At 40.6% G+C, this 23,541-nt stretch overlaps 3 protein-coding genes across 4 annotated transcripts in view; 2 read left to right on the forward strand and 1 right to left on the reverse strand.

The window, feature by feature from the left end:
• The window catches only part of shisa8b (shisa family member 8b), a 29,327-nt gene extending 22,722 nt beyond the window's left edge, over nucleotides 1-6,605 (forward strand). Inside the window, exons 4-5 of the mRNA XM_035145993.2 lie at nucleotides 671-784; nucleotides 4,465-6,605. Coding sequence (XP_035001884.1) covers nucleotides 671-784; nucleotides 4,465-5,012 — 662 coding nt within the window. The 3' untranslated portion in view covers nucleotides 5,013-6,605. The remainder of the gene's footprint in view (nucleotides 1-670; nucleotides 785-4,464) is intronic.
• A 5,016-nt stretch (nucleotides 6,606-11,621) lies between these two features.
• On the reverse strand, nucleotides 11,622-16,202 carry desi1b (desumoylating isopeptidase 1b). The gene is made up of 6 exons (XM_035145995.1): nucleotides 15,817-16,202; nucleotides 15,587-15,608; nucleotides 15,015-15,084; nucleotides 14,749-14,858; nucleotides 14,076-14,198; nucleotides 11,622-13,109 (listed from the first exon to the last, which is right to left on the reverse strand). Exons 1-6 carry the CDS (start codon nucleotides 15,902-15,904, stop codon nucleotides 13,028-13,030), a joined length of 495 nt encoding a protein of 164 aa, XP_035001886.1. The 5' UTR covers nucleotides 15,905-16,202; the 3' UTR covers nucleotides 11,622-13,027.
• A 99-nt stretch (nucleotides 16,203-16,301) lies between these two features.
• xrcc6 (X-ray repair complementing defective repair in Chinese hamster cells 6) lies at nucleotides 16,302-23,327 on the forward strand. Of its 2 annotated transcripts, none has more exons than XM_035145991.1 (13): nucleotides 16,302-16,397; nucleotides 17,126-17,209; nucleotides 17,933-18,045; nucleotides 18,391-18,532; nucleotides 18,948-19,199; nucleotides 19,656-19,842; nucleotides 19,967-20,153; nucleotides 20,262-20,430; nucleotides 21,167-21,328; nucleotides 21,484-21,613; nucleotides 21,748-21,848; nucleotides 21,944-22,060; nucleotides 22,956-23,327. In XM_035145991.1, the coding sequence occupies exons 2-13, from the start codon at nucleotides 17,137-17,139 to the stop codon at nucleotides 23,150-23,152; spliced, it is 1,830 nt and encodes a 609-aa protein (XP_035001882.1). In that variant the 5' UTR covers nucleotides 16,302-16,397; nucleotides 17,126-17,136; the 3' UTR covers nucleotides 23,153-23,327. The 2 variants fall into 2 exon arrangements, with proteins under 2 accessions (XP_035001882.1, XP_035001883.1); XM_035145992.1 differs by having other exon boundaries at nucleotides 16,307-16,397; nucleotides 17,129-17,209.
• The last annotated feature ends 214 nt before the right edge of the window (nucleotides 23,328-23,541 follow it).

Raw genomic sequence — 23,541 nt, forward strand, 5'->3', positions numbered from 1 at the left:
CGTGTGTATCCATCCATCCCACGGGCTGACATCAAGTGCGCCGGCTGCATCAGTGGACTTCATTAATGCTAATAGCCAGGGCTTCACTCTCTCAGCTAGTTTATTCCATTGTTCATTAACCTCAGTTCATTTAGCATGAGACTGGCTGGCCGTCAGGGTCGGGGCTGCTGTCTCACCCAAGGTCACCGGCCTCAGGGGGAAAGGGAGGTGGGTTTTTTTTACTCGTGGTAATCCAGCATTTATGTGAGACTTCCACAGTAAACATTCCTACCTGAGAGACTCAGTTCAACCACTGCTGAGCACTGGGGCTTGTTGATGGTAAACTGACACACATTACCAGTCAATGGCTTGTATCATAATCCAAATATCATCATACAAACATACATCACAGATGAAGGAGCCGGAGTCTGCGCAGTAGCAACTGGGAGAATAGAGCCGGGGTATGGAAGTCCCGTCCATACATGCGCCATCCACTGACATGGAGGAGGCAAGATTTATGACCTATACTGAAGCCAACCACTAGGGGGAAATCGAGACGCTTTGGCTTCACTTTTGAGGAGCTGTCATCTTGTCCATCTTTAGAGAATATGTTACCTGTTACTTGTGTTTTTCAAAATACTGGATTTACCACAGTCTGACTGTACCTTTCTCTCTGCCTCTCTCCTACCAGAGCAGTACCATCTGAATAACTCAGCTTATGGGCCGTTTGGACAAGGGCTTCCACACCCGCAAAGCAACCACAGCACAGTGGGACTGAACAAATACACTTCGCTCAAAGCTGTGGGTAAGTCGGACACACACACACACACACACACACACATAAACACTTGTACAAAATGATGCTGACTCCAGCTGGCACAGTAACCTTTAAATTACAGTAGGTTGACGGTACAGGAGCTGTCAACTGATGAGCGTCTCCGTGCCTCTTGGCAAACAGAGAGTTGATCTTAAAGAGGAGCTCATGGTGTTTCCTGTCTGTCACTGTGGTGGAACTGCCTCTTCATATAAGAAAGATAGATTGAACTTTTCCTCATGTTCTCACTGCCACAAGACAGGCCTGTTTTTAAACTAAGTAATTAGCCAAACCTTTATTGTGATAATTATCAAAGCAACAGCAACATTTTTGCAGCGCAGGTCATTGCCAAGGTCAGAGCTGGATTCATGTAATACGGTCTTTGGGGCAGAAAGAAATTACTGGGACAAACATGAAAGCTCTCTGACTAGTAAACACACCATCCATGTCCTTATTTTTTTGTTTAATTACACAAAACAAAAACAAAAATATTTTTACCAACCTTGGTTTTGTTTGTGTAGTTTCATACAACATATTATTTGCATATCTAAAAAAAATATTTCAGAGTTGGACATGCACTCTAAGGGAGCTTTCACACCGACCTTGTTCGGTCCGGACCAAACCAAACTAACAGGGGTGAAAAGTGCCTCGTACCACGGTCCGCACCAATGGACCAAAACATAGTCCGACCAAAAGAGGTGGTCTCCCTAAAAATGTCCACAGTGAAATGAGAGCTGATGTGTCTGTTAAGCCAATCAACTACTTTATTCTGAGTAAACTTTTCAGTGTGTAATATTTCAGAATCACAAATCTTCATCAAATTTCCTGAATGCAACAATTCTCACCTTCCTTTGCGTTCTGCACAATTTGTAGTATTTTTGCTGCATCTTGATGATGCCTCCAGATGTAGATTTGTTAGCGATTTGTGATGTAACATGTAAAAATGACTACAGCCTGGAGAGGAGGCCGCTGGGTTTTTACTAGGTGACTGTACAGACTGTTTCGTGCTGACAAAGGTTGCACACACGTTTTTGTCCTTGAGAAGTCGCAGGTGTAATAGTGTGCAGAACTGCGGGCATCCCATTAGAACAATATAATCCTCTACCAGAGAGCCAAAGGCAAATCACTGCTTGTCAGGGTAGATTGTTTTAACCTTTTACCAATGGAAGGTTGGTGGAGCATGAGTGTCCTTTTCAGGCAACAACTCTCTTTACGCACTGTACATACTTTACACTTGGGATCTGCCTGCAGGCGCCTTCAGATCGACATGAGTTAGCATCAGAGGTACGGTCACTTGCTCCAGGGCACTAAAACAGTAATTGAACATTCAGTAGGTCCTACTGAGTTACTGTCGTTACACCTGTCAAGCCTTCAAATAGAGTTTGCAATAATAGTGGAAATTTTTGAAGCACTGGGCACTTGATTTCATAAAGATGCTGGCAGCTGTTAAATCCTTCTAAGATAACCCTGTATGGAGGCTTTAAGCTGCAGTATGTGGAATCGCTAGGAAAATAGTTAATGGTTGAGTCTAATTCCCAGGACGGTAACATTTTGAGATGTCTTTAGAACAGGTGAATCAGTTTCCCTCTAATTTGGTTCTTATGTTTTTCTTTTAGAAAGTGATTCAAAAACATATAATCCCCTATACTGCCATAAATTGTAAATCAAATACCATTATACCGCATTATAAGCCAATGCACAACTTCAGCAAATGTTCTGCAATCAGGACATTCAGTCATAATACAAGTTAATATTTATTTCGGGAACATGAGTCAGTTTTAGGCATCCGCTTTTCAATAAAATGTATCACCTGGGTAAAAGACTCTGTGGTTGACTCAGACTTTTGGACAAAAATTACAAAAGCACATGGAGAAAGAAGGTTAGCGTTCATGTAGCTATTAAGCTAGCAGCGATGACCTCAGTGTTTTGTGACATTCACGCTGCGCACACACAAACACACACACACACCAGTTGCACATGCACACTCTGGACTCAGGGCGAGGGTATTTATAAACCCTCATTGCTATATTTCCACATCCTGACACATACTTTAACCTCCATCATCTCCATTACACTCCTCAGCTTCTTCTTCCTCCTCACCGCACTCCCCGTTTTCTGACGCCCTTTGTCCCAGCGAGAGGAACGATTCACCAACTAGAAATACTTAGATCACCAGCTTTCCCCTTTGAACTTCTTCAAACCCACCCTCTCATCCTGACCCCTTTTTTCCGCCATCTCTCTGTTTTTTAAAATATTTTACACTGTACTTATTTTTTTTTACAATAAACAGCTCATTTAAACATTTTTAGACATCACAGTCTATTTTATTTGCAATGGGAGACCAATATAGTTTGTGCTCTGCGCCCTCTGATGGTGTAAGGTTCTCCATACTAATTATTTCTTAAAAAGCGTGTTCTTTTTCACATAATATTATAACTTTTTTTGCATTTAATTACAATTATATTCTTTTGATGTTATGACTCCTTTCTCATTAAATCACGACCTTACTCTCGAAAAAAACAATCTTCTATATGACCCTAGAACTGACCCTTCCCACAAGGCCCTGATTTAAAAAATTTGCTACTGTAAGTAGGTCATACTCATAGAATGTATTTAAAGATGGACGACATTACAGATCCCCAAAAGTGAAGCCAAAGCATCTTGATCGCCCCCAACCCCTGCTTCTTTTCCCCAAGACTCTGGCTCCAAATGACGTCTTTGGCACAAGGAGCATTCCTATGTGCAATATTTTGGCTTCATTTCTAAATAGTGGGAGCAAGAAGAGACTCGTTGTCCATCTTCATTGTGAGTCTGTTGTCATAACAGACGACCAAGCTAGGTTGTGTGTCTTTAAGTGATCAATGGAGAGTTTTAAAGTGTGTCATTTTTTTTAGAGTTTCATGACCTCCCTTTAAAAGTTTCTCAACGTACTTTGAGGCGCAAATGAAGCAGACATTTGTGACAGTTTGGAGCCGGGAGGTCCTAACATAAATGCATAATGGATTAAGTGTGATTCAGTCATCAGTGTTCCAACGACGACAAACTCTGTGTTTGTACATAGACAGTTCATTTTAGGCGGCTTCTGTTTGTGACTCAGACGTGCATCAGACTGTGACAAATTGAAAATGACTCTTAAGGATAAACAAGTTTAAAAGAGGCTCAATATAGCATGTGTTTGATTTACTGGCCTAGTTGTTAAAGAACACAAACAGAGCGGAGAGTTAATGAAAGGAAAAGTCTTTTTTATTTGAACTTAGGTCTTATTTTCACACCTTTGGATGGTTTCTAGTTTAGTCATGATACCACTAAGTACTGCTGAGAGATTTGGGAACATGGCATCACTGCAGCACAGATGGATGACAGGGGAAGAGAGGAGTGGTCAGGTGATCGGACAGGTTGTAATATTATCTAAAAAATAAAGTTGAAATAACCAAAATGTCTGTGTCTCATATTAAACAGAGAACTTGTGGTAGGACTACAAATAATGTTGGTGTTCATGTAAACATTTTCGGCCAAATGAGAATGACTAACCCAGAAACAAACACATTTTTCTTGCCTCTTGTGACCAAGCTGTAAAAACCAAAATGATCCCATGTCTTCCTGATGAATACTTTACGCTCTTGACGTTACTTTTTCTCAACAAACTGTCTTCACTCTTTTCATCATTACAGCTGACAGTGCATCTCGTAGCTACTACAAGAGCTTCCCACTCATGGACTTCTCTCAATACCAACCTGTGGCGCCTCCTGCCTTCCAGCCTGTACCAGTTCCACCCAAAGAGAAGTCCTACATCCATCAGCCCCTGCCAGCACACCACAACCACCATGCCCCGCTGTCCATCTCCATCCCCTCGAGCCATCTGGAGCACTCGCACCTCCCAAAGACCACCACACACCCGCTCCTCTCCAGCTCGGCCTTCAAAGTCTGGGAGCCGCCTAGCCGCCATGTCCACAGGCAGACGTCTGCCCCGGGGCGAACGTCCTCCATGCACAGCTCCTCCCGAAGACAAGGCTACTCCACCCGGAGGCAGCAGAGCATAGAGAACATGTCGGAGCTCTTGGGTCAGCCCTATGGAGGGATGTATGGAGGAGCTGCGGGGGGAGCAGAACAGGGGATGCAGCAGCATGTCCAGGGGCAACACCCATCTCAACCCCCCTATTACCACCATACCAGGCAAAAGAGCTACTCCACCCACAGTACGACTGAGGTGACCGTTTGAGTGCCAACACCTCAGAGAGCGGCCTTCTGCAATGTTACACCTACTAATAAAAGGCTTTGGTGTTAGCTAAATGCCAGAGTTTGGGAAAGTTGGCCCCAGCACGTAAGGGATATTGAACGGGAAGTCAAAATCAGATGTAGGAAATTAAAGGGGAAACAGTGAGATAAAGGGTGAAAACCGTGTAGTAGAACCACCACCTCAGGTAGTAAAGTGGATTATCGGACTCACAAGGGTCTTGTACATTGATCATATAAAGTATATAGAGTCTATATAAATCTTCCAAGGTTGCTCCAAACCACTCAGGTTCCAGTAGGTCTGAAGACCTTCATAGATTCTCAACCAGTTTCAAGTCTCCAGTGTGGTTTCAGTGTGATTGTACAGGCCTTGTAGGAATATGGATAACATAACAGAACAACAAAAATCGTATTAGCATCAACTCAATGTTTGGCTTTGTCTGTGAAGAGGTTTTACATGTTTCAGGTCAGATTTGGCAGGAATAGAAACTTAGGAAAGAAACTCATGGCTCATTGTTATGGTTTGGTTGGAAGAAAATATTCTATAATGAGCCTGAACCTGAAAAAGTGGGGGATTGATTCAATGAGATATTCGCCGTAGAAACATGCACCTATTGTCATTCATTTGATGTAAATGTGGTTTGTAACATTGTTACAAGTTGTGGTTCACGTGCAGATCGAATAGTTAGAACTCAGGAAGGTATAATATTTATTTTTCCTTTTTAGACACTACAGCTACATCAATAAAACTTTGTCATATGTCCTGTCCAGCAGCTGGTTGTAGCTTCATATTCAGAGTACAGACACGAGAATGGCGTCAATCAAGGTTTCTAGAGAATAAGCTCGTAGCTACACTGATTAAAGGGAATTTTCCAGTATTTTTCAACATGGGCTCTATGGTTATAAATGTGTGCAAATGAATGGAGCTTTTGGAATCAGTCCAGTAAATCGCCTTCGCCGGCAGCCGTGACACAGCAGCAGTGGGTGCAATGTAATCTTATGGGGTAAATGCGACTGCACGTCCACCAAAAGCCTCAATAAAAGTCTCAAATTGTTATTCTGGGTCTTCGGTGAGAGTCTGGCAACATTGCACATGTCTCGCTCAATGAGAAAATCTCACTCTCAAGTCTCGTGGCCTCTTCTGCTGCTTGGCTCTTTTTCTCTTTACCCTCTTTCAGTATCAAAATTTGTCCGTATAATCCGGCCCAAACAAGTAGCGACAGACAATGAGAGATGAAACATTGTCCAGAAAAAGATTCAGCCATAATTCCAAAGGTTTTTGTAAGCACCATTCATTTACACGCCCACATTTTTTAACAAAGGGCCCAGGTTGAAAAATGCTGGAATTCCCCTTTAAATCAGTAAGTAACAACAGGGACGTTAGTGAATACATTAAAGCAGAAATTCAAAAATGGTAGAAAGCAAAAAGGTGACGTCTCAATGGACAATGAGATCTGAAAACCCCAGAATAATAATACAACTTTATCACATTGATTTTCCATCATGAGGATTTTTTTGTTTTTCACTACATTTCTTTTCAGTGGTGGTTGAGAGGTTCGGTCACAGCTGCAGCGAATGGGGAGTTTTTTCTGTCAAACAACATGACATCAGATTTGGAAAAATTTGCAAAAATGTCAGTATCTGTATTGAGTATTTTATGAAAATTGTTGATTGCAAAGTAAAACATATTCTCAGTGATCTCAAATCTGCCCACATAGGGCTTGATCAATTTAGGTTCATAAAATGTAAATCTCTATGAATTACAATCTACCTTAGTTAACTGGACCACAGATCTCAGAAAAGTCATCAGGGCATTACAATTTAATTTAGAGAAGATTTAAAAACTACGTTAGATAAGCCCCATGTAATCTATATCCATTTAGCAACAGTAAAACCATACATTATGTCAAGGTAACAAAGTTCAGGTGGTTCCCAGGCCCCATTGATGCCTTTTGGATCAGTTCTTTCCTCCTGTTCTTCTTGTAAAAACACCTCTACCCCTCTGTTGCATCTCTCCATCTACCTCCGTGCACAGCTGTTCCTTTCCATGCCCTCTCGGCCTCTCTCACCCACTTTCCACGAAGCATTTTTGCATTCTGTGCCATCAGGCTAAGCGTACAGGGACAACATCCCCGGGGTCACATTAACTCGACGGTGAGGACAATGCCACCATCACGTCAGCTCCCATCAGCCTCCATCCCAACCGGAGAGATAGAGAGGGGGAAAGAGAGGGACAGCGTAAGAGCCAGAGGCTGGGTCTCTTTAGAAAAGAAGAGAACGGGAGCAGAGAAAAATAGAAAAACTAACGTGCATGGCCACATGTTTTCCTTCCTCGGGGGTAAGGAAAGGGAAGGAGTCACTGTGGATCTGGGTCTCTCGCTACCAACCTGTCTGGGTCAGAACTCACAGAGTGTGGACGTGTGGACGCCAGTGTGTAAATTCCATCCCGCAGGCACCATTGCAGGGGAATTCACTGAGGCACTTCCAGGCCTGGGGCTTTAGACATTTCTCATTTCGTCTGTGAAAGCTGGACAGCGAAGGACACTGTGCCGAGCTGTGGCTGCTGCTGCGAACATGCGACAGTTATTGCAGCGCTTCCACCGTACTTGTTGGTGAAGGTTTAAGTCTGCAACGCCCCGAGGGACTGGGCGATGAAGTGAACCGTTAACAATGATTGCACGTGTGCAGAAATGCTTCCGTAACATTTGTGCTGAAAGAGGGAAGGGGGTTTTACGATGCAAGGCTTTTTATTAGTTAAAGTGTGGTTTTGTTGCAATACAGGTTCAAAAGAGCAGAGAACTACAGAGGAGTATCAGGGTCAGGCATTACATTAAGTGGCTTTCAATTCACTTTTTTTCGTCCATCTTTATAATACAGTCTATGTTGTGGATGTATATGAAAAACTTCGGCCAAGACAATATCTAACATTAAGTATGCAAGATGTAGAGTTTGGACTAAAAACTATTTAGCTAAACTTTGAGTCAGAGGGATGAATCTTATTAGTTTTTGTCTGGGAGAAATATCGAGAACAAATTTAAATCAGAATCCAGCTGCCAGTGTTCAATCTTTCCAAGCTCGTGTGGTTTTCCCTTCTGGACAGTTTTCGGCACAATCTCTTCAAAGACCTGACACTGATGATCACACTGTGTTTAAAAGAGAAATCATTTCCTTATTACTAAAACTGATTCACAAGATATTTTGTAGAGGCCATAGTTTGATATATTCTTAAAATCTTGACTTCAATATCGAAACAAAATGGGAATAAACTTATCTTACTCCTCTCATTTTTTTCTTATGCCTGGCCCTAATACTCATCTGTAGAGAACAAACACAATAGAGAAAATGCTAAATATAATAGCATTACTATGCGAACGGTGACAACAACCACCTCTTACGCAGCTTAACTGCACTTACATAAACAGCATCAAACACACACTGTCTGGGGGCTTGAGCAAAGCAACATGTCACTTTGTCACTGATGTCCCCTAAATACACCTTATTTTATCAAATTTAATTCCAGTAAGAGCTTTTGGAGACTTCTCCACCCACGTGAAACGATGAATCAGACCCTACGAGCGACTGATATGCAAAACGTAAATGAGTGTTGTTGTTTTGTTTTTTTAAAAGCGAGACTCAACATTTAATAAACATGACTGTTTTTCTGTCTTGACTTCCTGAGAAACAAGAGCTGAAGTCTGAGCTGCGGGGTTCACCTCCCTCACATCCTTTTTACATCATGCTGCATATTAAGGGAAGAACAGGCCAATGAGCCTAAAGACAACAAGTCACGACGCTGGTACATTAAAATCCTCCAAGTTATCAGACATGTTGACGAGTCGGGCAAAGTGGTTCCCGACACATTCCCTACCCTGTATTTGTGTGGATTTTGTGGCCACTTGCTGGCAGCAGAGACAATATGAGAACAACTCCAAAGGATTGACATGATGAACATGTGTAGTTACACATGCATAAGATTCTAAGCGACGTTATTGTTCATTTTGAGTTGTGTTTCTGGACAGCTGAATTTAAGTCTAAAATACACTTTCAGAGTCTCATTGAGCTGAGAGACTTGGCAGAGGCAACTGAAAACTCTCTGTGGTTTCATCAATGCGCTGACATTTAATCTTTTGCAATTATTAAAAAAATAAATACAGGTTATAGCAGAATTTAAAACTTATCTAAAACTAATATTGTTTAAAAAGTTCTGATTCTTCTCAACTGAAGTTGCTTGAGGCTTTGGTGTCTGGATCAGGGACTGTAAATAAAGATGGACGACGCCTCTCCACTTTCTGCTCTCGCTACTCTGCAAACTCTGACTCCAAATGTGCAAGATGGCAGCGTTTGTATCCGGGTATATTTTTGGGATTTGTGGATAGAGGTAGGAAGTAGAGACAAGTCGTCCATCTAAATTTACTGTCTATGGCTGTAAGCAACAGTGTCTAATCATAACCAGATCTTATAGTTGATTGATGCAGGCCCTAGCCCCTTATCCTCATTCACTCTCTCACAAAAACATACACACACAACAATATGTTACAACCAGTTTTGACAAACGGCGTGTTAATTAATGACCATGGGATTGACTCTGTCGCTCTCCTCCACACGTACTTAGATGCAAAAGGGTCATCACGCCTGAAACCACCCACTCTTTCTAATCACCAATGCAGCAAAGCATCCTGGGCACCATTTCCTCTAAATGCTAAATGTAAAATCTTCACATCTGCTGGTTGAAAGACACAAAATCAGTTTTGGTAAGCAATAGAGGTTTAGTTCTTTGCTGTGAACAAGTGCTTCCGATTTTTCTCTCTTGATGAAGTCGTGCATTTTCTGTCCCTCTGTTCTTCGTAGCTGAAAAAGCCACCTTTTTCATGAATTTAATATAAATGTTTGACATGTTGTGTGCGTTTTGATTCAATCTCTTTGAACATGACATTTTTTTAGCTTTCATATTTTGCAAACCTCTGAAAAACCATGTGTTCTGCTTTATTTATGAATATAGTGTAAATATGCTTATTTAATTGAAATCCCTATGTATATTTTGGTTAAATAAGGGCTTTATGAACTAGGTTATTTTAAGAGTATTTATTATAATTGCAGTGTACGTCAGATTTTAACAGAATCTTTTATTTCATGTTGATGATTTTAGTAACATGAAACATTTCTATATTAGCTGACTTGTGCAATTTTCTAACGTGCAATAGAGGAGGCGGCCTGCTGATCTGGATCTCATGTTTTTTGCGGCGAGTTTTCACATCTGTGGCAAAGACACAGTGACACAAATTAACTGCAGTGTAGGCCAAAGCAATCATAGAGCAGACGGACTGTCTAAACCATTAATAATCTATCGTGTAACTACACAATACTGACTGATCAATGCGATATTGCGCAAAAGCCAGTAGTGGCGATCATGAATTTGACCAGCAGTGAAACATGTGTGTGCATGTTGCAGTTCCATGCACAGAGGAGATTGTGATATTTCGTTCTGTCTCTGTTTAACTGAATTGAATTATTATTTCCTAGCACCGAGCGAAAGGAGGGAATTAATCCCACGATGGCAATCTATGAACCTCTGCAGGAGAGCGTCTTGCAGTGTCCGTAAAGCGACAGGCTACATAACAGAACACAACTATAGATAAATGTGCAAATACGAATATGATAGTCAAGTTAATCGAAAGTGTGTTTTGTGTGATATACAGTATGTAGCAAAAAACATGTGTATATACTGTATGTACCTGTGCTTATTAAAAAAAGAACAGATTTATACTCAAAATGCTCTTGAGATGTTCTTTGCAGAGGGTTGTTTAGTAATCAAAGCCACTTTTGAAGATGAAATATTAAAATGTAAAATGAACACAAGGCCTTGGTTTGATTCGCGTTTGTATCAAAGAGATGTTGATACACTCCCGACATGCAGCAGGAACCTAACTGGGTCGACTACTTACTCCACAACACTCCCCGCAGCCAAAAACTGAATGACAGCTTGACAGCAGCCAGATGTTCTTGGTTGGATCAAGTTTCTTTCACCATAAGAAATATCATAATTACAGTAGTGGATTTGGTTCTAAAGTAGTTAATTTGTCCAAGACTTTCCCAGTCGAGATCTGAAGCACACACGTGTCCCAGTAACCACTAATTCACCTGGAAATGTTAAAAAATGTAAACGCATTCAAGATTCATGTGATGCCTTGATTTTACTGTGACGTTACCAAGTCACCACTGCACCATGAGTGTCACCTTGTGGCTGTTTTTGATACTGCGTTAACTCAAAGTATCCTAGGATATGCCTCTTCATATATTAAAGGAAGATGTCTTCATCATCATCGTATGAAAACTCGCCATTTTCAAGAGAACATTCAAAATGTAACGCATTGAACAGTTTCAAAAGTCAAATCTCAAATGTCACACAGTAAATATTGTCAGTTTAGTGCTTTTACTTTTTTACAACAACAACACAGACATTTGTGTCAATATGTTAAAGTTTGAATATGAAAGTTTATACTGATTCCTCTCTGTATGTCAATATGAGAGATTTAAAAACATGTATTTGTTTACCCCAACTGCTTCATGCGAGTGCACATATTAAAATTAAATTAAATCATGTTAAATATTTTATTTTTAAAATTCAGACCTTGTACAATGGAATTCAAGACAATTACAATTTTTATGGAAAATGTCATTTCATTTCATTCTTCTTATGTATGCAGACAAGCTTTAAGCGTTGTTAATGGGTATGTGCAATAGCTACAAGTAAATTCAAGATAAGAAATAATAGTTCAAAGGAAGATTATTGAGGAATGAACAGAAAAAAGATTTTTTTCTAATATGAGAATAACCTGAGAACAACAGTGGATGGTAGCAACAATATGTGTTTCCATAAGGAGGGAATAATGGTCACACCATAGTGATAACATGGTGGAGTGAAGTGGTTGTCGTCCTAACACCTACAGTGTATATTATTTACTGGTTTATATTATTTACTGTGTCTAACTACACAAATCATCCAATAGTCAATATCATTTGACATAAATCCTGGATATGTAACACTTGATCTCTATAAACTGAACTAAAGTCAAAAATAAAGCAACTGAAAGATGTAAAGATGAACAGATGATTGGTCCCATATCTAAAGTAGCACTAACGTGCTCTGTGGTCATTAGATTGTTTTTGAATGAAGCATCTCAGAGGTAACGAACTTTAACACCTTTCAGATAACACAGGACCTCATTCGGTCAAATACAAAGACCTGACAGCAGCAGAACTTTAACGTACTGTTACCCTGCCCTACTAGTACAGTCCTGTCAAAATAAAGTCCACTGGGAAGGAAAAAATAAACAATGAAAACAGAAAATGACAGCGTTAACAATCCCATTGCCTGCACAGCAGTGAGCTGAAAAGCCCTGAATCTACTTTCAGATGGCCCCCAGCTGATTGTGGAAGAAACCTGTCCCTGTGGTTTCAGAATAAAAACATCTGCTACCTCTGCCATGAGGTTATACTTTGTTCTTGTAGGTTTGTGTGACCGGGAAATTTGCTCATGGAAGAAATGAGAGACTCAAATGTCCTAATATTGTGGATTGTTTTTTTGCTAACTTCTCATGAACTACTGAATTAACTCCAATCTTGTTTGAGACTATGACCTTGATTTGTTTTGTCAATTGAGACAATTGGTTCTGTAAAATCAGTTAATAAACAGTAACAAATGTAGAGGATTAGAAACACCTGGAGACATTATAAGACCCATTATCAACCATTTAAAATATAGATTGGAGCATAACTTTGCAAACGTCAGGAGAATTGTGATAAACCGCAATTAACAGCATCCCCACTGATGAAGAGAGGCTGTGAACGGCAAACCAAAAAGGTTTTTAGCCAGCGTGACTGACCACGAGGAGTTGATGTGATGGGAAAACGTGACAACTAACTCCCCTTGTGTTCACAAAGAGTCCCACTCTCACTCAAACCCTTGAATGGATATATCTTCATTAATATACATGGCCCTGTCTATCGCTGTCCGGTTATGTTGCTGCCTCCAGGATTAATGTTGATGGAATCCAGTAAGGGACGGAGAGCCTGGCCAAATGGCCTAAAGAGGAAACACAGAATAGTTACACTGAAATAAAGAGGCCTAGACAAAGTCTACATGTATCAAAGTTTGTGAGCTGGGGAAGGGGAAGTGGGAAATCAAATAAAAACATCAAGTGTAAGGAGACCACAATCCAAGATGCACAGAGAGAGGGAGAGAGAGAGAGAGAGAGAGAGAGAGAGAGAGAGAGAGAGAGAGAGAGAGAGAGGTTATCTAATGCCAAGAAAAGCTGACCAGCAAATTAGTGCATAATGCTGTTAACTCCATTAAAGAGGTTCTGTTTCCATTGCCTGTCTGTATGTCAGACAGCTGTGGCGTGACCAAGGAACAACCCATTACATTTTGGACTGAATCTGGATAAACAGGTGGATGCAGGTTTTTTTTTTCTTTTCTTGAACATGGTGAGACAGGGCATTTTCTGATATTTTCCTAAAAATGTAGTAAAAGTTTGTATATCTGATACAAACATAGATAGAACAAACTAAGCATATAGTAGCGCTGATTGAATGTGTGTAAATGGGTTAATTAGTGCTGTAAAGGACTTTGAGTGGTCGATAAGACCGGAAACACAGTCCACTTCACGTTCTATTTTGCAAAGATGATTGCATTAGCTGTGCTTCTGACAGTCGAGTCAGAGACGAACACCTGACAGAGCATCCACATGAACTGAGTGACAGGGGCCAAAGGAAAAACTACTGCAGAGAATACAAAGATTAACACCTACATTTCTAAAACTTTGCACACGAATAGTCAACCGCTTGGTGGATTGGTTTTGCATCATATAATAATAATATACAATTTTAATTTTAATTTAAACCATACACTAATGAACTGAACTGAAGATTTCTAGATTTGTGGCAAGGATCAGTATAATCAGAGAGTTTAGCAATGAAGACAGAAAGTAAGGTAGAGAGGAAAATAAGAGCTTTGGTGTTTTATGGTGCTTATAACATTGGGTCAACTCACGTGGACAGTACTTCAGATGGAAGGTCTGTAATGTACGATGGGATCTTTTTGCCTGTTAGGAATTGAGCCACCTCGTTGCTGAAAGTGTTGCAGTTGTGCTCGAACAAGTTGTACTTGTTACTGCTGTGAACCCAGAGAAAGAAGAAGAGAGGAACAAAGCAGACAGGGACATCAATTTAGAGAAAAGAGGCCAGACAGGGTGGAGAAGGGTGAGGGAGTGGCAAGACAAAAACAAAACAAAAAATAGAGACACTTTGGCAGAGCGATCACAGGAAGAACAGTGTGTGAGATTTATGCATTTTCAAGATTAATGTTTTTTTTGGTTTTCATTGGGATGACTAATAATCAAAGTCAGAGGTTTATAGGTGAAAATAGGCTGTAATACTAGTATTTTTTGAAGATTAGGTGGAGCAGTAAAGCATTTGTCCTGCAATTGTTACTATTATTCTTTTTTTTCATTTGAGTCCTAATTTAATGTTCCAAGTTATGTTGACATATATGCATTCAAATGTTTTCCAAAGGACACAAAATTATTGCCTTTAACTACAACAAGTATGATATAATACTCATATAAACAATGTTAACATTTTACAGACTCACTCCACCGCCTGACATCTGGTATGGCAGCACTTGGATTTAAATTTGAGTTTATAGTGTGAGCGGGAGCTTTTACCTGTATGTGGACTCTGCAAGTGAAGTCAGATACTCCATGAAGATCTCTGCAGGAACCTCGGTGATGCCCAGGTCCACAACGGAGTCAGGCTCACCCAAAGGGGTACCACCCTAGGACACAACACACACCTCAGTGTACGCCTTGTTTCCATCACTTTGACAAAAGCTTCTCGATCCATTACATTATTCATGTACAGCATTTAAAGTCACAAAGACTAATGCTTGATGCACTTTATAGTTGGGTAAAAGGATGAAGCCGATTCTTACAGGTAAACAACTATTGATGCCTTCGCCAACAAAGAAGTACTCCTTTCCATGGACCACAACCGCTGTGTGCCTGTAACACATAAATACACATTTTTTCCTATAAAACCAAACCTATGAATGCAGCGAACCACAGTAAACAGGGCCATTAATGAGAAGACTTGTGAGAAGACTCTGTTCAGCAATTTGTAAAGTAGAGCCTATATTGATTAGCAGATAATATCGACCAATATTAATTTTTAACAGACACATTGGTATAAGAGTAACAGATATGTCAAATTTAATTTTACAGAAAGAATAATGCAGAAAATATGCACATTTGTATTTATTCCAAACATTTTTTAGCTCTATATCTTTGGAATCAGAGATAATTTTTGTTTTGAATATATGTTGGAAATTAGTTTTAAGCCTAATATCAGTATTGATAGTGTGAAAAGTGTTATATAAATAAAGATTATTGTTATTATTTTCATTATTAGTAGTAGTAGTATTATTAGTAGTAATAGTAGTATAAGTAGTAATAGTATTAGCAATATTATTATAAGGATTGTAAAAAAGAAAAAAGCTGCTCTCACCATATCCCATCAAGGTGTTTCCCTGAGAAAAAAAACATATTGAATTATTGATGAATACGTGTTTTGTTGTAAATAAACAAATTTAATTTAGAAGCTTTCTATGTATCAAAGTAGAAAAGAAAGCCACAGCTCCATAGGCCTGAGTATCATCCCCGCTCTTTCCTGCTTTCTCTCGCGGGCTCGGGTGCACTCAAGGCGGCTTTCATGAAGGCAACCTGTCAGAAACTCACCCAGCATGACAGCGCTCAGCTGTCGGGCCATTCCTCTGGACAGGTCGTAGACGTACAGCTTCACTGGGAAGGAGTCAGTTTGGTCCATGGCAACAAAAATGACAACTGTAGTTAACTTGTTTTTAACTTTAGCTGACTCACTTCCACCGAGAACTAGCCGGTTAGCTAGCTTACCGGTAAATAGCACACAAAACTTTAATTAAAAAAACGTATGGCTGTAACTGCTACGAATATAAAACTATAAGATGGACGATTTGAAGTGAAAAATGTTATTAAAAATAAAGTCAATCTGTGGTGATATCCTGGCGACGCTGTGTCACTGTGGGACTATAAACAACAACATCTCTGTCAATGCAGCGTGGAGTCCCTCTGTTTACTTCCGGGGACGAGCCTCTCCGCAAACGTACGTCCCGCCTACCTTACTACGATTGGTCAGTATCTTTGCTCAACAGTCAAGCGTCCAATAGACGACGAGACGTCCAGTCCGACGTGTGTGCGTGCGCGCTCCCCCTGTCTGACAGCGCCAGCCATTGAAACTAAACTAGTCCGGACTTGTGAAGCGGCAAGAGAGAAGCGCAGCAGTAAGTTTCTGTGCAGTTCACTAAATGCTTGTGTTCTAAATCTGTTAAGGCCATATATATATATAGTTAATGTGCTCAGTTAGAAACATACAAATATTAAGGAAGCGACGTCAAAACCTAAAGAGATGAACAGTGGCTAATAAAAAGCTAAGCTAGCTAGCGTCACATTGCATGGCTGAAGTTGAACACGAATCACGTATGGATTAAACATAGCAGCGTTTACAGAGTTGTCGTTCTCTTATTAAATTAGCGCTAAGCTAAGTCGGTTTAAGTATTAATGCATTTGCAGAAAGTTCAGAAGGAGCGCAGCAAAGTAGTGTCATTGTCTTATCAATGCCGACAATCATGTTGCACCTTAATACTAAAAATGTAGCTGCAATCAAAACTCAGAGGTTGATCCTGACCCAGCACACTGGCTAAGCTAACTCATGATGTGCGTCATTACAAAGTAGGATACTTCATTTGAAGTATGCAATGAAAACAAGGTGTCTCTTGCTGGTTTAATTCCCCCATTACCCTCCCATTCTTCATCGTTTATGTTTAGTCTTGTTTGTGTATGTAGCCAGGCTGCCTTTGCAACAGGAAGTGGTTTTCCTGTGTAAATAAAGGCTGGATTTGAAGCCTTCTTCCAGAACTGACATTGTCCAAATGCTGTGATACCACACAGTTTAAGTATCAAATGACTGAACAGTATTCAAGCTCTTTCCTGCTCTCGAATCCTGTGACAGCAGCAGCCCTGATGGCCGAGTGGAACGCCTACTACCAAAATGAGGATGAGGAGGAAGAACAGGAGGATGGAGAGCAATCAACAGGTGAGATGACAGCAGCCTCGTTGTTTCATCCAAGCTGTAGATAATACAGGATCGGACACCATCGATCACTCTGATTTTAACCAGATCTGCAAAATGTTCCTACATGTTTATTTATTACCTCCGCCGAGGAAGTTGTGTTTTTATCTGCATTTGTTCATGCGTTTTTTTTTTTTTGTTAGCAAGCAGGATTACTCAAAAACTTGACATCCGATTTCCATACAATTTTGTGTAAGAGTGGGGCATTACCCAAATAAGATCCCATTAATGGAGTGCATCCAGATAAATGGGCTTAATAAGGACTTTTTTAAAAATTGTTTTAAACATGGCGAGAGAGGGTGTGGAGGTATGCACTCTCTAAGTTCTTTATTGGTTTCACTTTGCATTTCACTAATTAGGTAACTCCTTATGGCAACTTTGATACTCTCAAGGGGAAGGTGAAGGGGCAGAAACAAATCAAGGAAGCACTTATAACCTTTGGAGTCTCTAAATAACTTTATTCAAGATACCATGAGCTGTATAACTGAGAATCTTCACACATAAATTACTTTGATGTGAACACTTTATAATACCATACAGCTTAGTACAATGCATTTCACTACATTTCACCATGTAATTTAACATTTGAGTATAAGTGTTAAACAAATGGCGTCTGATATCAACAGTTATCAATATCTGACCCCTTAGAGCTAAACCAAAACAAACTGGGCTCTCTGTCTTTGTTAGGAGATTACAAAATCACAGGAAGAGACAGTTTGGTGTTCTTGATTGATGCCTCCAAGGAAATGTTCATCAAAGGAGAAGACGGACAGCCCTCCAACTTTGACATGACCATGCAGGTAAGGGGACCACTTATCTTAGTCACTTGTGGTATAACAGGTATCCTGTACTATAGCTGGTGAAAGTATTTATAATTTATTAAGATTATTATCCGGATTTTAACATGCATAAGAAATATGACAAGAAATATGATGAAATGATTTCAGAGATTATGTATGCATTGAAACAGTATAGTTGGCGAAAGGGAATCTTTAGCGTAACTTATCATAAAGTTATTTGTTGGAAAGGATTCTTCAACAACCGAAATTGTATCAAAAATAGAGCTTCTTTTTTGTTATTTTCAGACATGTCCCACTCCATTCATTAGTCTCATGATAATAAGTGTCTGTCTTCTCTTCATGTAGGTTGTGCGCAGTGTGTACACCAGTAAGATCATTAGTAGTCACAGGGACCTGGTGGCTCTAGTTTTCTACGGCACAGAACAAAGCAAAAACCCCAGGAACTCATTCAAGCACGTGTATGTTTACCACGACCTCGATGAACCTGGTGAGACTCTGAATTTTTTAACTAACACATGGTCAGATTTTAGAGTGTAGGTGCTTTTCCGCAATCGCAAATATAACTCAAATGTGTAGCGATAGAAAATGTAACTTTGTAACCTTTAAACTGTTATTACAAGTTATTTTACAAAAAATAAGAGAGCTTCAAATTAACATTAATTTGCAGTTCATTTTTGTAATTTATCTGCATGTGTAGCAAATTCAAGTACTGTAAGAAATCAACTATTTCCTGAACTACAATGCAGATTTTTAGCCTTCCTTCATTAATATCTGATAAGCTAATTCTTTCCATCAATACAATGTTTTACCTTTCTACGAAATATCTTTCCTACACACCCAGTCTTTCTGTTTTTCATCACTGGTCTTCTTACATGTTTCCTTTCCATTTCCCTTTTCCGTAGGTGCAAAGCGAGTGCAGGACGTGGACGCTCTGCGGGAGGCAAAAGGTGCAAAGCTCGCAGCAGAGACCATGGGCAGTGGAGAGACATCACTAGGTGACGCGCTGTGGTGCTGCAGCAACCTCTACAGTGACATCAAGCTTCGCCTCTCACACAAGAGGCTCATGATCTTCACCTGCAGGGATGAACCTCATGGAGGCGACAGTACGAAGGATCGACAGGCTCGCACCAAAGCCAGTGACCTCAAAGAGACAGGTGGGTCTGAAGTGAAGGTTGCTGGCCTTTTACATCCATCTGTAATACCTTTTATGTACTGTATACGTAGATGTTTGTCCAACCATATGACAGGACATGAAGTGACTGCAATAATATTACATTAAAGGCCAAATCCATACAACTATCAGCTCTGCTACGCCTGGCGTCCAAACTACTCTGGAGTTTTAGAGCCGCTAAAATGGAGAAGTTTGGAAACGCTGCTGACTCCGGGGCTGCGTTTTAGTCAAGACGGGCAGAAATTGAGACGTATTAAAACAATTGGGTGTTTTCGGTCCTGACAAAGCCTTCGCTGATTTGTCATGCTTTTCTCACATGACCCCCTTCTAGAAGAAAACAACCAGCATTAGCCTCCAGTCTAGAATGTAATATTTGAAACTAGAGCTTTAGGCATCTTCAGCCTGTGCAATCTTACCTGACTCATCCCTTTTTCCTCAGGTGTTATCATTGATTTAATGCACCTGATGAAACCTGGCGGCTTCGACGTCTCGATATTCTTTCGTGACATTGTAAGTCCACCAGAGGATGAGAGCGAGTTGGCGTTGCAGCTGGAGCCGTGTCAAAAAATGGAGGACCTCAAGAAGAGGGTGCGCGCCAAGGAGCAGAAGAAGAGAGCGATAACAAGGTAGAGATAAGTGACAAATTAATATTTTAATCCTACCCTGCATCCTGCTGTTTTATCTAGTCCTTTTTCCTTTTTTTAAAACGCACTGATCTGTCTTTTCTTTCCTCCTTTCTGCCATCCTTAGGTTAAAACTGTGTCTGGGTGAGGACCTAAACGTAGCCGTGGGGATTTATGCAAATGCCGTGACGGCCCGAAAACCTGGAGCCATCAAACTTTACAGGGAAACCAACGAGCCAGTCCGCAGCAAAACCCGCACCTTCCACACCCAGACCGGCAGCCTGCTGCTGCCCAGTGAGATAAAGAAAGCCCAGGTCAGACCAGACTAAATGTAATGCTAATCTAGTGGATGATTGCATTACACATCAGAGGATTTATTCAGTGATTTCTCTCATTGCTCTGTTTGTGTGTGTCTGCTGCAGGTGTATGGTAAAAAGAAGATAGTGATGGAGAAGGATGAGGTGGATGCCATCAAGAAGTTTGATGATCCTGGACTGATTCTAATCGGATTCAAACCCATGGAGAGTCTGAAACTGCATCACTATGTCCGGCCTTCTCTCTTCATCTATCCTGAGGAGGATCAGGTTAAAGGTAGTGTGTGTGTGTGTGTGTGTGTGTGTGTGTGTGTGTGTGTGTGTGTGTGTGTGTGTGTGTGTGTGTGTGTGTGTGTGTGTGTGTGTGTGTGTGTGTGTGTGTGTGTGTGTGTGTGTGTGTGTGTGTGTGTGTGTGTGTGTGTGTTTACGCACAACTGTAAATTACAGAGCATTCAAAATAGAACAATTTAACAGAATTCATTGTAGCTACTGAAGACTGTTTATAGCAATGTAGGCAGGGAGGAGCCCCATTGTCAAGAGGCAATCAGACTGGCTAAATGCAGTGTTGCCAATTTCCTACATGAATCCAAATTCATATTGAGCTGCTTTATAAAAGCTGCTTTCGGACATGTACTGAAGTCGGGACATTTTCCTAAAGAACCTGTATGTGAGAACTTAAATGTACGAGTCAGTTGCTTTGGACATTGTGCAGAATTTAGTTTTGCCATCCCTTGACTGAATGTTCCAGAAATGTTCCTGTTGTTGTGAACATGTCTGACAATCTCCCGCAGTCTTCTTAATATGTGAAAGGCAAACTCCAGAAAATGTCCAGACCCAATTTTCCAAACATTTTCCCAGACTTCATGTAAAACAAACTCTACATTTGTGTAGATAAATAGATATAGATGGTTATTTCTCAATATACTTTATATAGTAATCAAGTGTCTTATAGAGCTGGCCCACTAACTTGTTTGTTCACTGAGCTCTTATACATTTTGTTTTCTCCTCCTCAGGAAGTGCATGTCTGTTCTCCGCCTTGCTGACTAAGTGTAGCGAGAGGAACGTGTTCGCTCTGTGCCGTTGCATCTCCCGCCGAAACGTCCCACCACGATTTGTTGCCCTGGTGCCTCAGGAAGAAGTGGTCGACGAGGGGAAAGTACAGAATATACCACCAGGTGATAAATTGCTGCACTCTGTGGGGGTTTTACTGTTTGATTAAATCCCACCACTGTGTGGCTTATCTATCTTGTGAGTACTTTATAGGTAATAAATAGGTCATTGTTGTGTACTGTTGGCTTCACTACAACTTATCATCTCTTGCCTGTATCAGGTTTCAACGCCATCTTCCTGCCGTATGCTGATGATATACGGACGCTGGATATTCCTCAGTTCCCGTCAGCCTCACAAACACAGGTGGATAAGATGAAGGAGATCGTCTCCAAACTCCGCTTCAAATACAGGTAGCTGCACATATTCAGTTCACACAGATTTTAGATAAAACTTGTTGCTAATTTTTAACATTAAAACTTCCATACCAAGTTCATTTATCAATTTCTTTCTGTTAAATGTTTTGGTTCTTTGTGATCTTACACAGGAGTGATGCATTTGAGAACCCAGTCATCCAGCAACATTACAGGAACCTGGAGGCCTTGGCTCTGGACATGATGGCTCCAGAAGATACAGAGGACCTCATCAGTAAGATGCAGACAAAAGCAGGGATGTTGGTACAAACATTGCTTGTTTCTTCATCTCACACTTTCTCCACCTGTCTCTCTCCATCTCTGTCTCAGTGCCAAAGGTGGATCAGATGGACGATCGTCTGGGTCCTCTGGTGCAGGAGTTTAAAGACCTGGTCTACCCTTCCAACTACAACCCAGACAACAAACCAGCTGCCAAACGCAAAACAGGTCAGAACTCAAGTCATCACTGAACCTAATGCTGGCCTCACACTTGAGTATCATCGGACCGCTTCAGCCCTCCTAGCAATTGCACGGGCATTGCCGTCCGGATCTGAGGTTGATCTGAACAGATCATCTGGCCAAACGATCCTGTAGTGTGAGGGGTTTACAGAGGTAATCTTGACGTCACAGACTGAATCCAAGTTTGGAGGAATCTAATCGAGATTGAGACTCTGACTCCACCAGTAAGAGCAAGCTGACTGTGAAGCATCACCAACACTTGTTTGACTCATTATGACCTGGTGCAACGTCTGCAGGGGAAATGTAGTTTGTTTGTCAGTGCTCTACAAAAGTTGTGATATTGAAGCAGATCACAGCCGAGTTTCATTGACAAATGAAAGTAACAATTAAGAAGATACAGACCCAGGTCCTGCTGACCAAGGCTCAGTTGGTAAGAGACATGTCTGTGAGTTTGCAAGTTTATATATATATTTTTTATAAAATGTTTACAAGGTTTAGGGAAAAGGCAATGATTTACAATGAAAGCCAAATGTTGAAGATATTTCATGTCTATATCTGCTTCAGAGGGTGAGTAATAAAAGTTTTTACAACACAGAAAACCCTCAGGTTTTAGGGGGTGATTTTCAAGCAATGTTAACGTTTTACAGTGCATTTCTATTTGGCACATGTAGTTCTGGATTGATTCAACATCAAGTGTGTGTGATCCTGCATCTTAAGTGGATTGTCTCGTGTGTGAATTAAATATTAATCTGTTGTAATGTCTGTGCTCTCCCATGCTTTTTACATCAGTTTAGATTTGAAAATCCTCTAGTGTGCAACAAATGAAATGTGTGTTTGTTTTTCAACATAATTTTGAATGTTCTCTCCATTACTTTACTAAAAGCAAACACCGGAGGTGCAGCTGAGAAGAAGCCAAAGCTTGAAGTGTCAGAAGACGAGCTGAAGGCCCACGTGCAGAACGGCACCTTGGGAAAGCTGACCGTGCCGGTGCTGAAGGAGGCCTGTAAGCTGTTTGGAGTTCGGACCACTGGTACCAAGAAGCAGGAACTGATCGATGCTCTGGTGGCCCGCCTGGGTTAATGAACACTCCCTCAGATCTGTGTCTACTGTTAAACTTGAATCATGTGTAGTAAAGCTTTCAGCCACTTTGCAATATTCATGTCCTGGTAAAGTTAGTTCCATCGGCGGCTCATGACTTTTACTTCCTGTTTTTCTTGATAAGATTAAACCTGTTGCTTTACCTTTTCTAAAGGCAGCGTGTTTCTGTGCCTCTCTTTGACAATTCCTACACTTCATGTTTCAGTCCCGTATTTCATTACTAATGTAAAAAAAAAACATAATTTTCTGATCATCAAGAAACTTCAGATCGACTGATGTGCTTACATTCAACATTATTAACAAATGTATATGTGCTGGAATACACTGTATATGATGACTAGTTATGTCGCTTGTAGATAATCTTCCATTTG

Source organism: Hippoglossus stenolepis, chromosome 21 (genome assembly GCF_022539355.2).
Source record: "Hippoglossus stenolepis isolate QCI-W04-F060 chromosome 21, HSTE1.2, whole genome shotgun sequence".
Classification (NCBI taxonomy): Eukaryota; Metazoa; Chordata; class Actinopteri; order Pleuronectiformes; family Pleuronectidae; genus Hippoglossus; species Hippoglossus stenolepis.

Bases quoted from the DNA above. Each gene is read 5' to 3' on its own strand.
- desi1b (XM_035145995.1), bottom strand. From the start codon at position 15,904: ATGGACCAAACTGACTCCTTCCCAGTGAAGCTGTACGTCTACGACCTG. The intron at 15,609-15,816 runs GTGAGTTTCTGA...TTTTTTTCTCAG, and splicing joins GCTGAGCGCTGTCATGCTGG to GGAAACACCTTGATGGGATA. The intron at 14,199-14,748 runs GTAAAAGCTCCC...CTGGGTTCACAG, and splicing joins CTTGCAGAGTCCACATACAG to CAGTAACAAGTACAACTTGT.
- xrcc6 (XM_035145991.1), top strand. From the start codon at position 17,137: ATGGCCGAGTGGAACGCCTACTACCAAAATGAGGATGAGGAGGAAGAA. The intron at 18,533-18,947 runs GTGAGACTCTGA...CCTTTTCCGTAG, and splicing joins CCACGACCTCGATGAACCTG to GTGCAAAGCGAGTGCAGGAC. The intron at 21,614-21,747 runs GTAGCTGCACAT...GATCTTACACAG, and splicing joins AAACTCCGCTTCAAATACAG to GAGTGATGCATTTGAGAACC.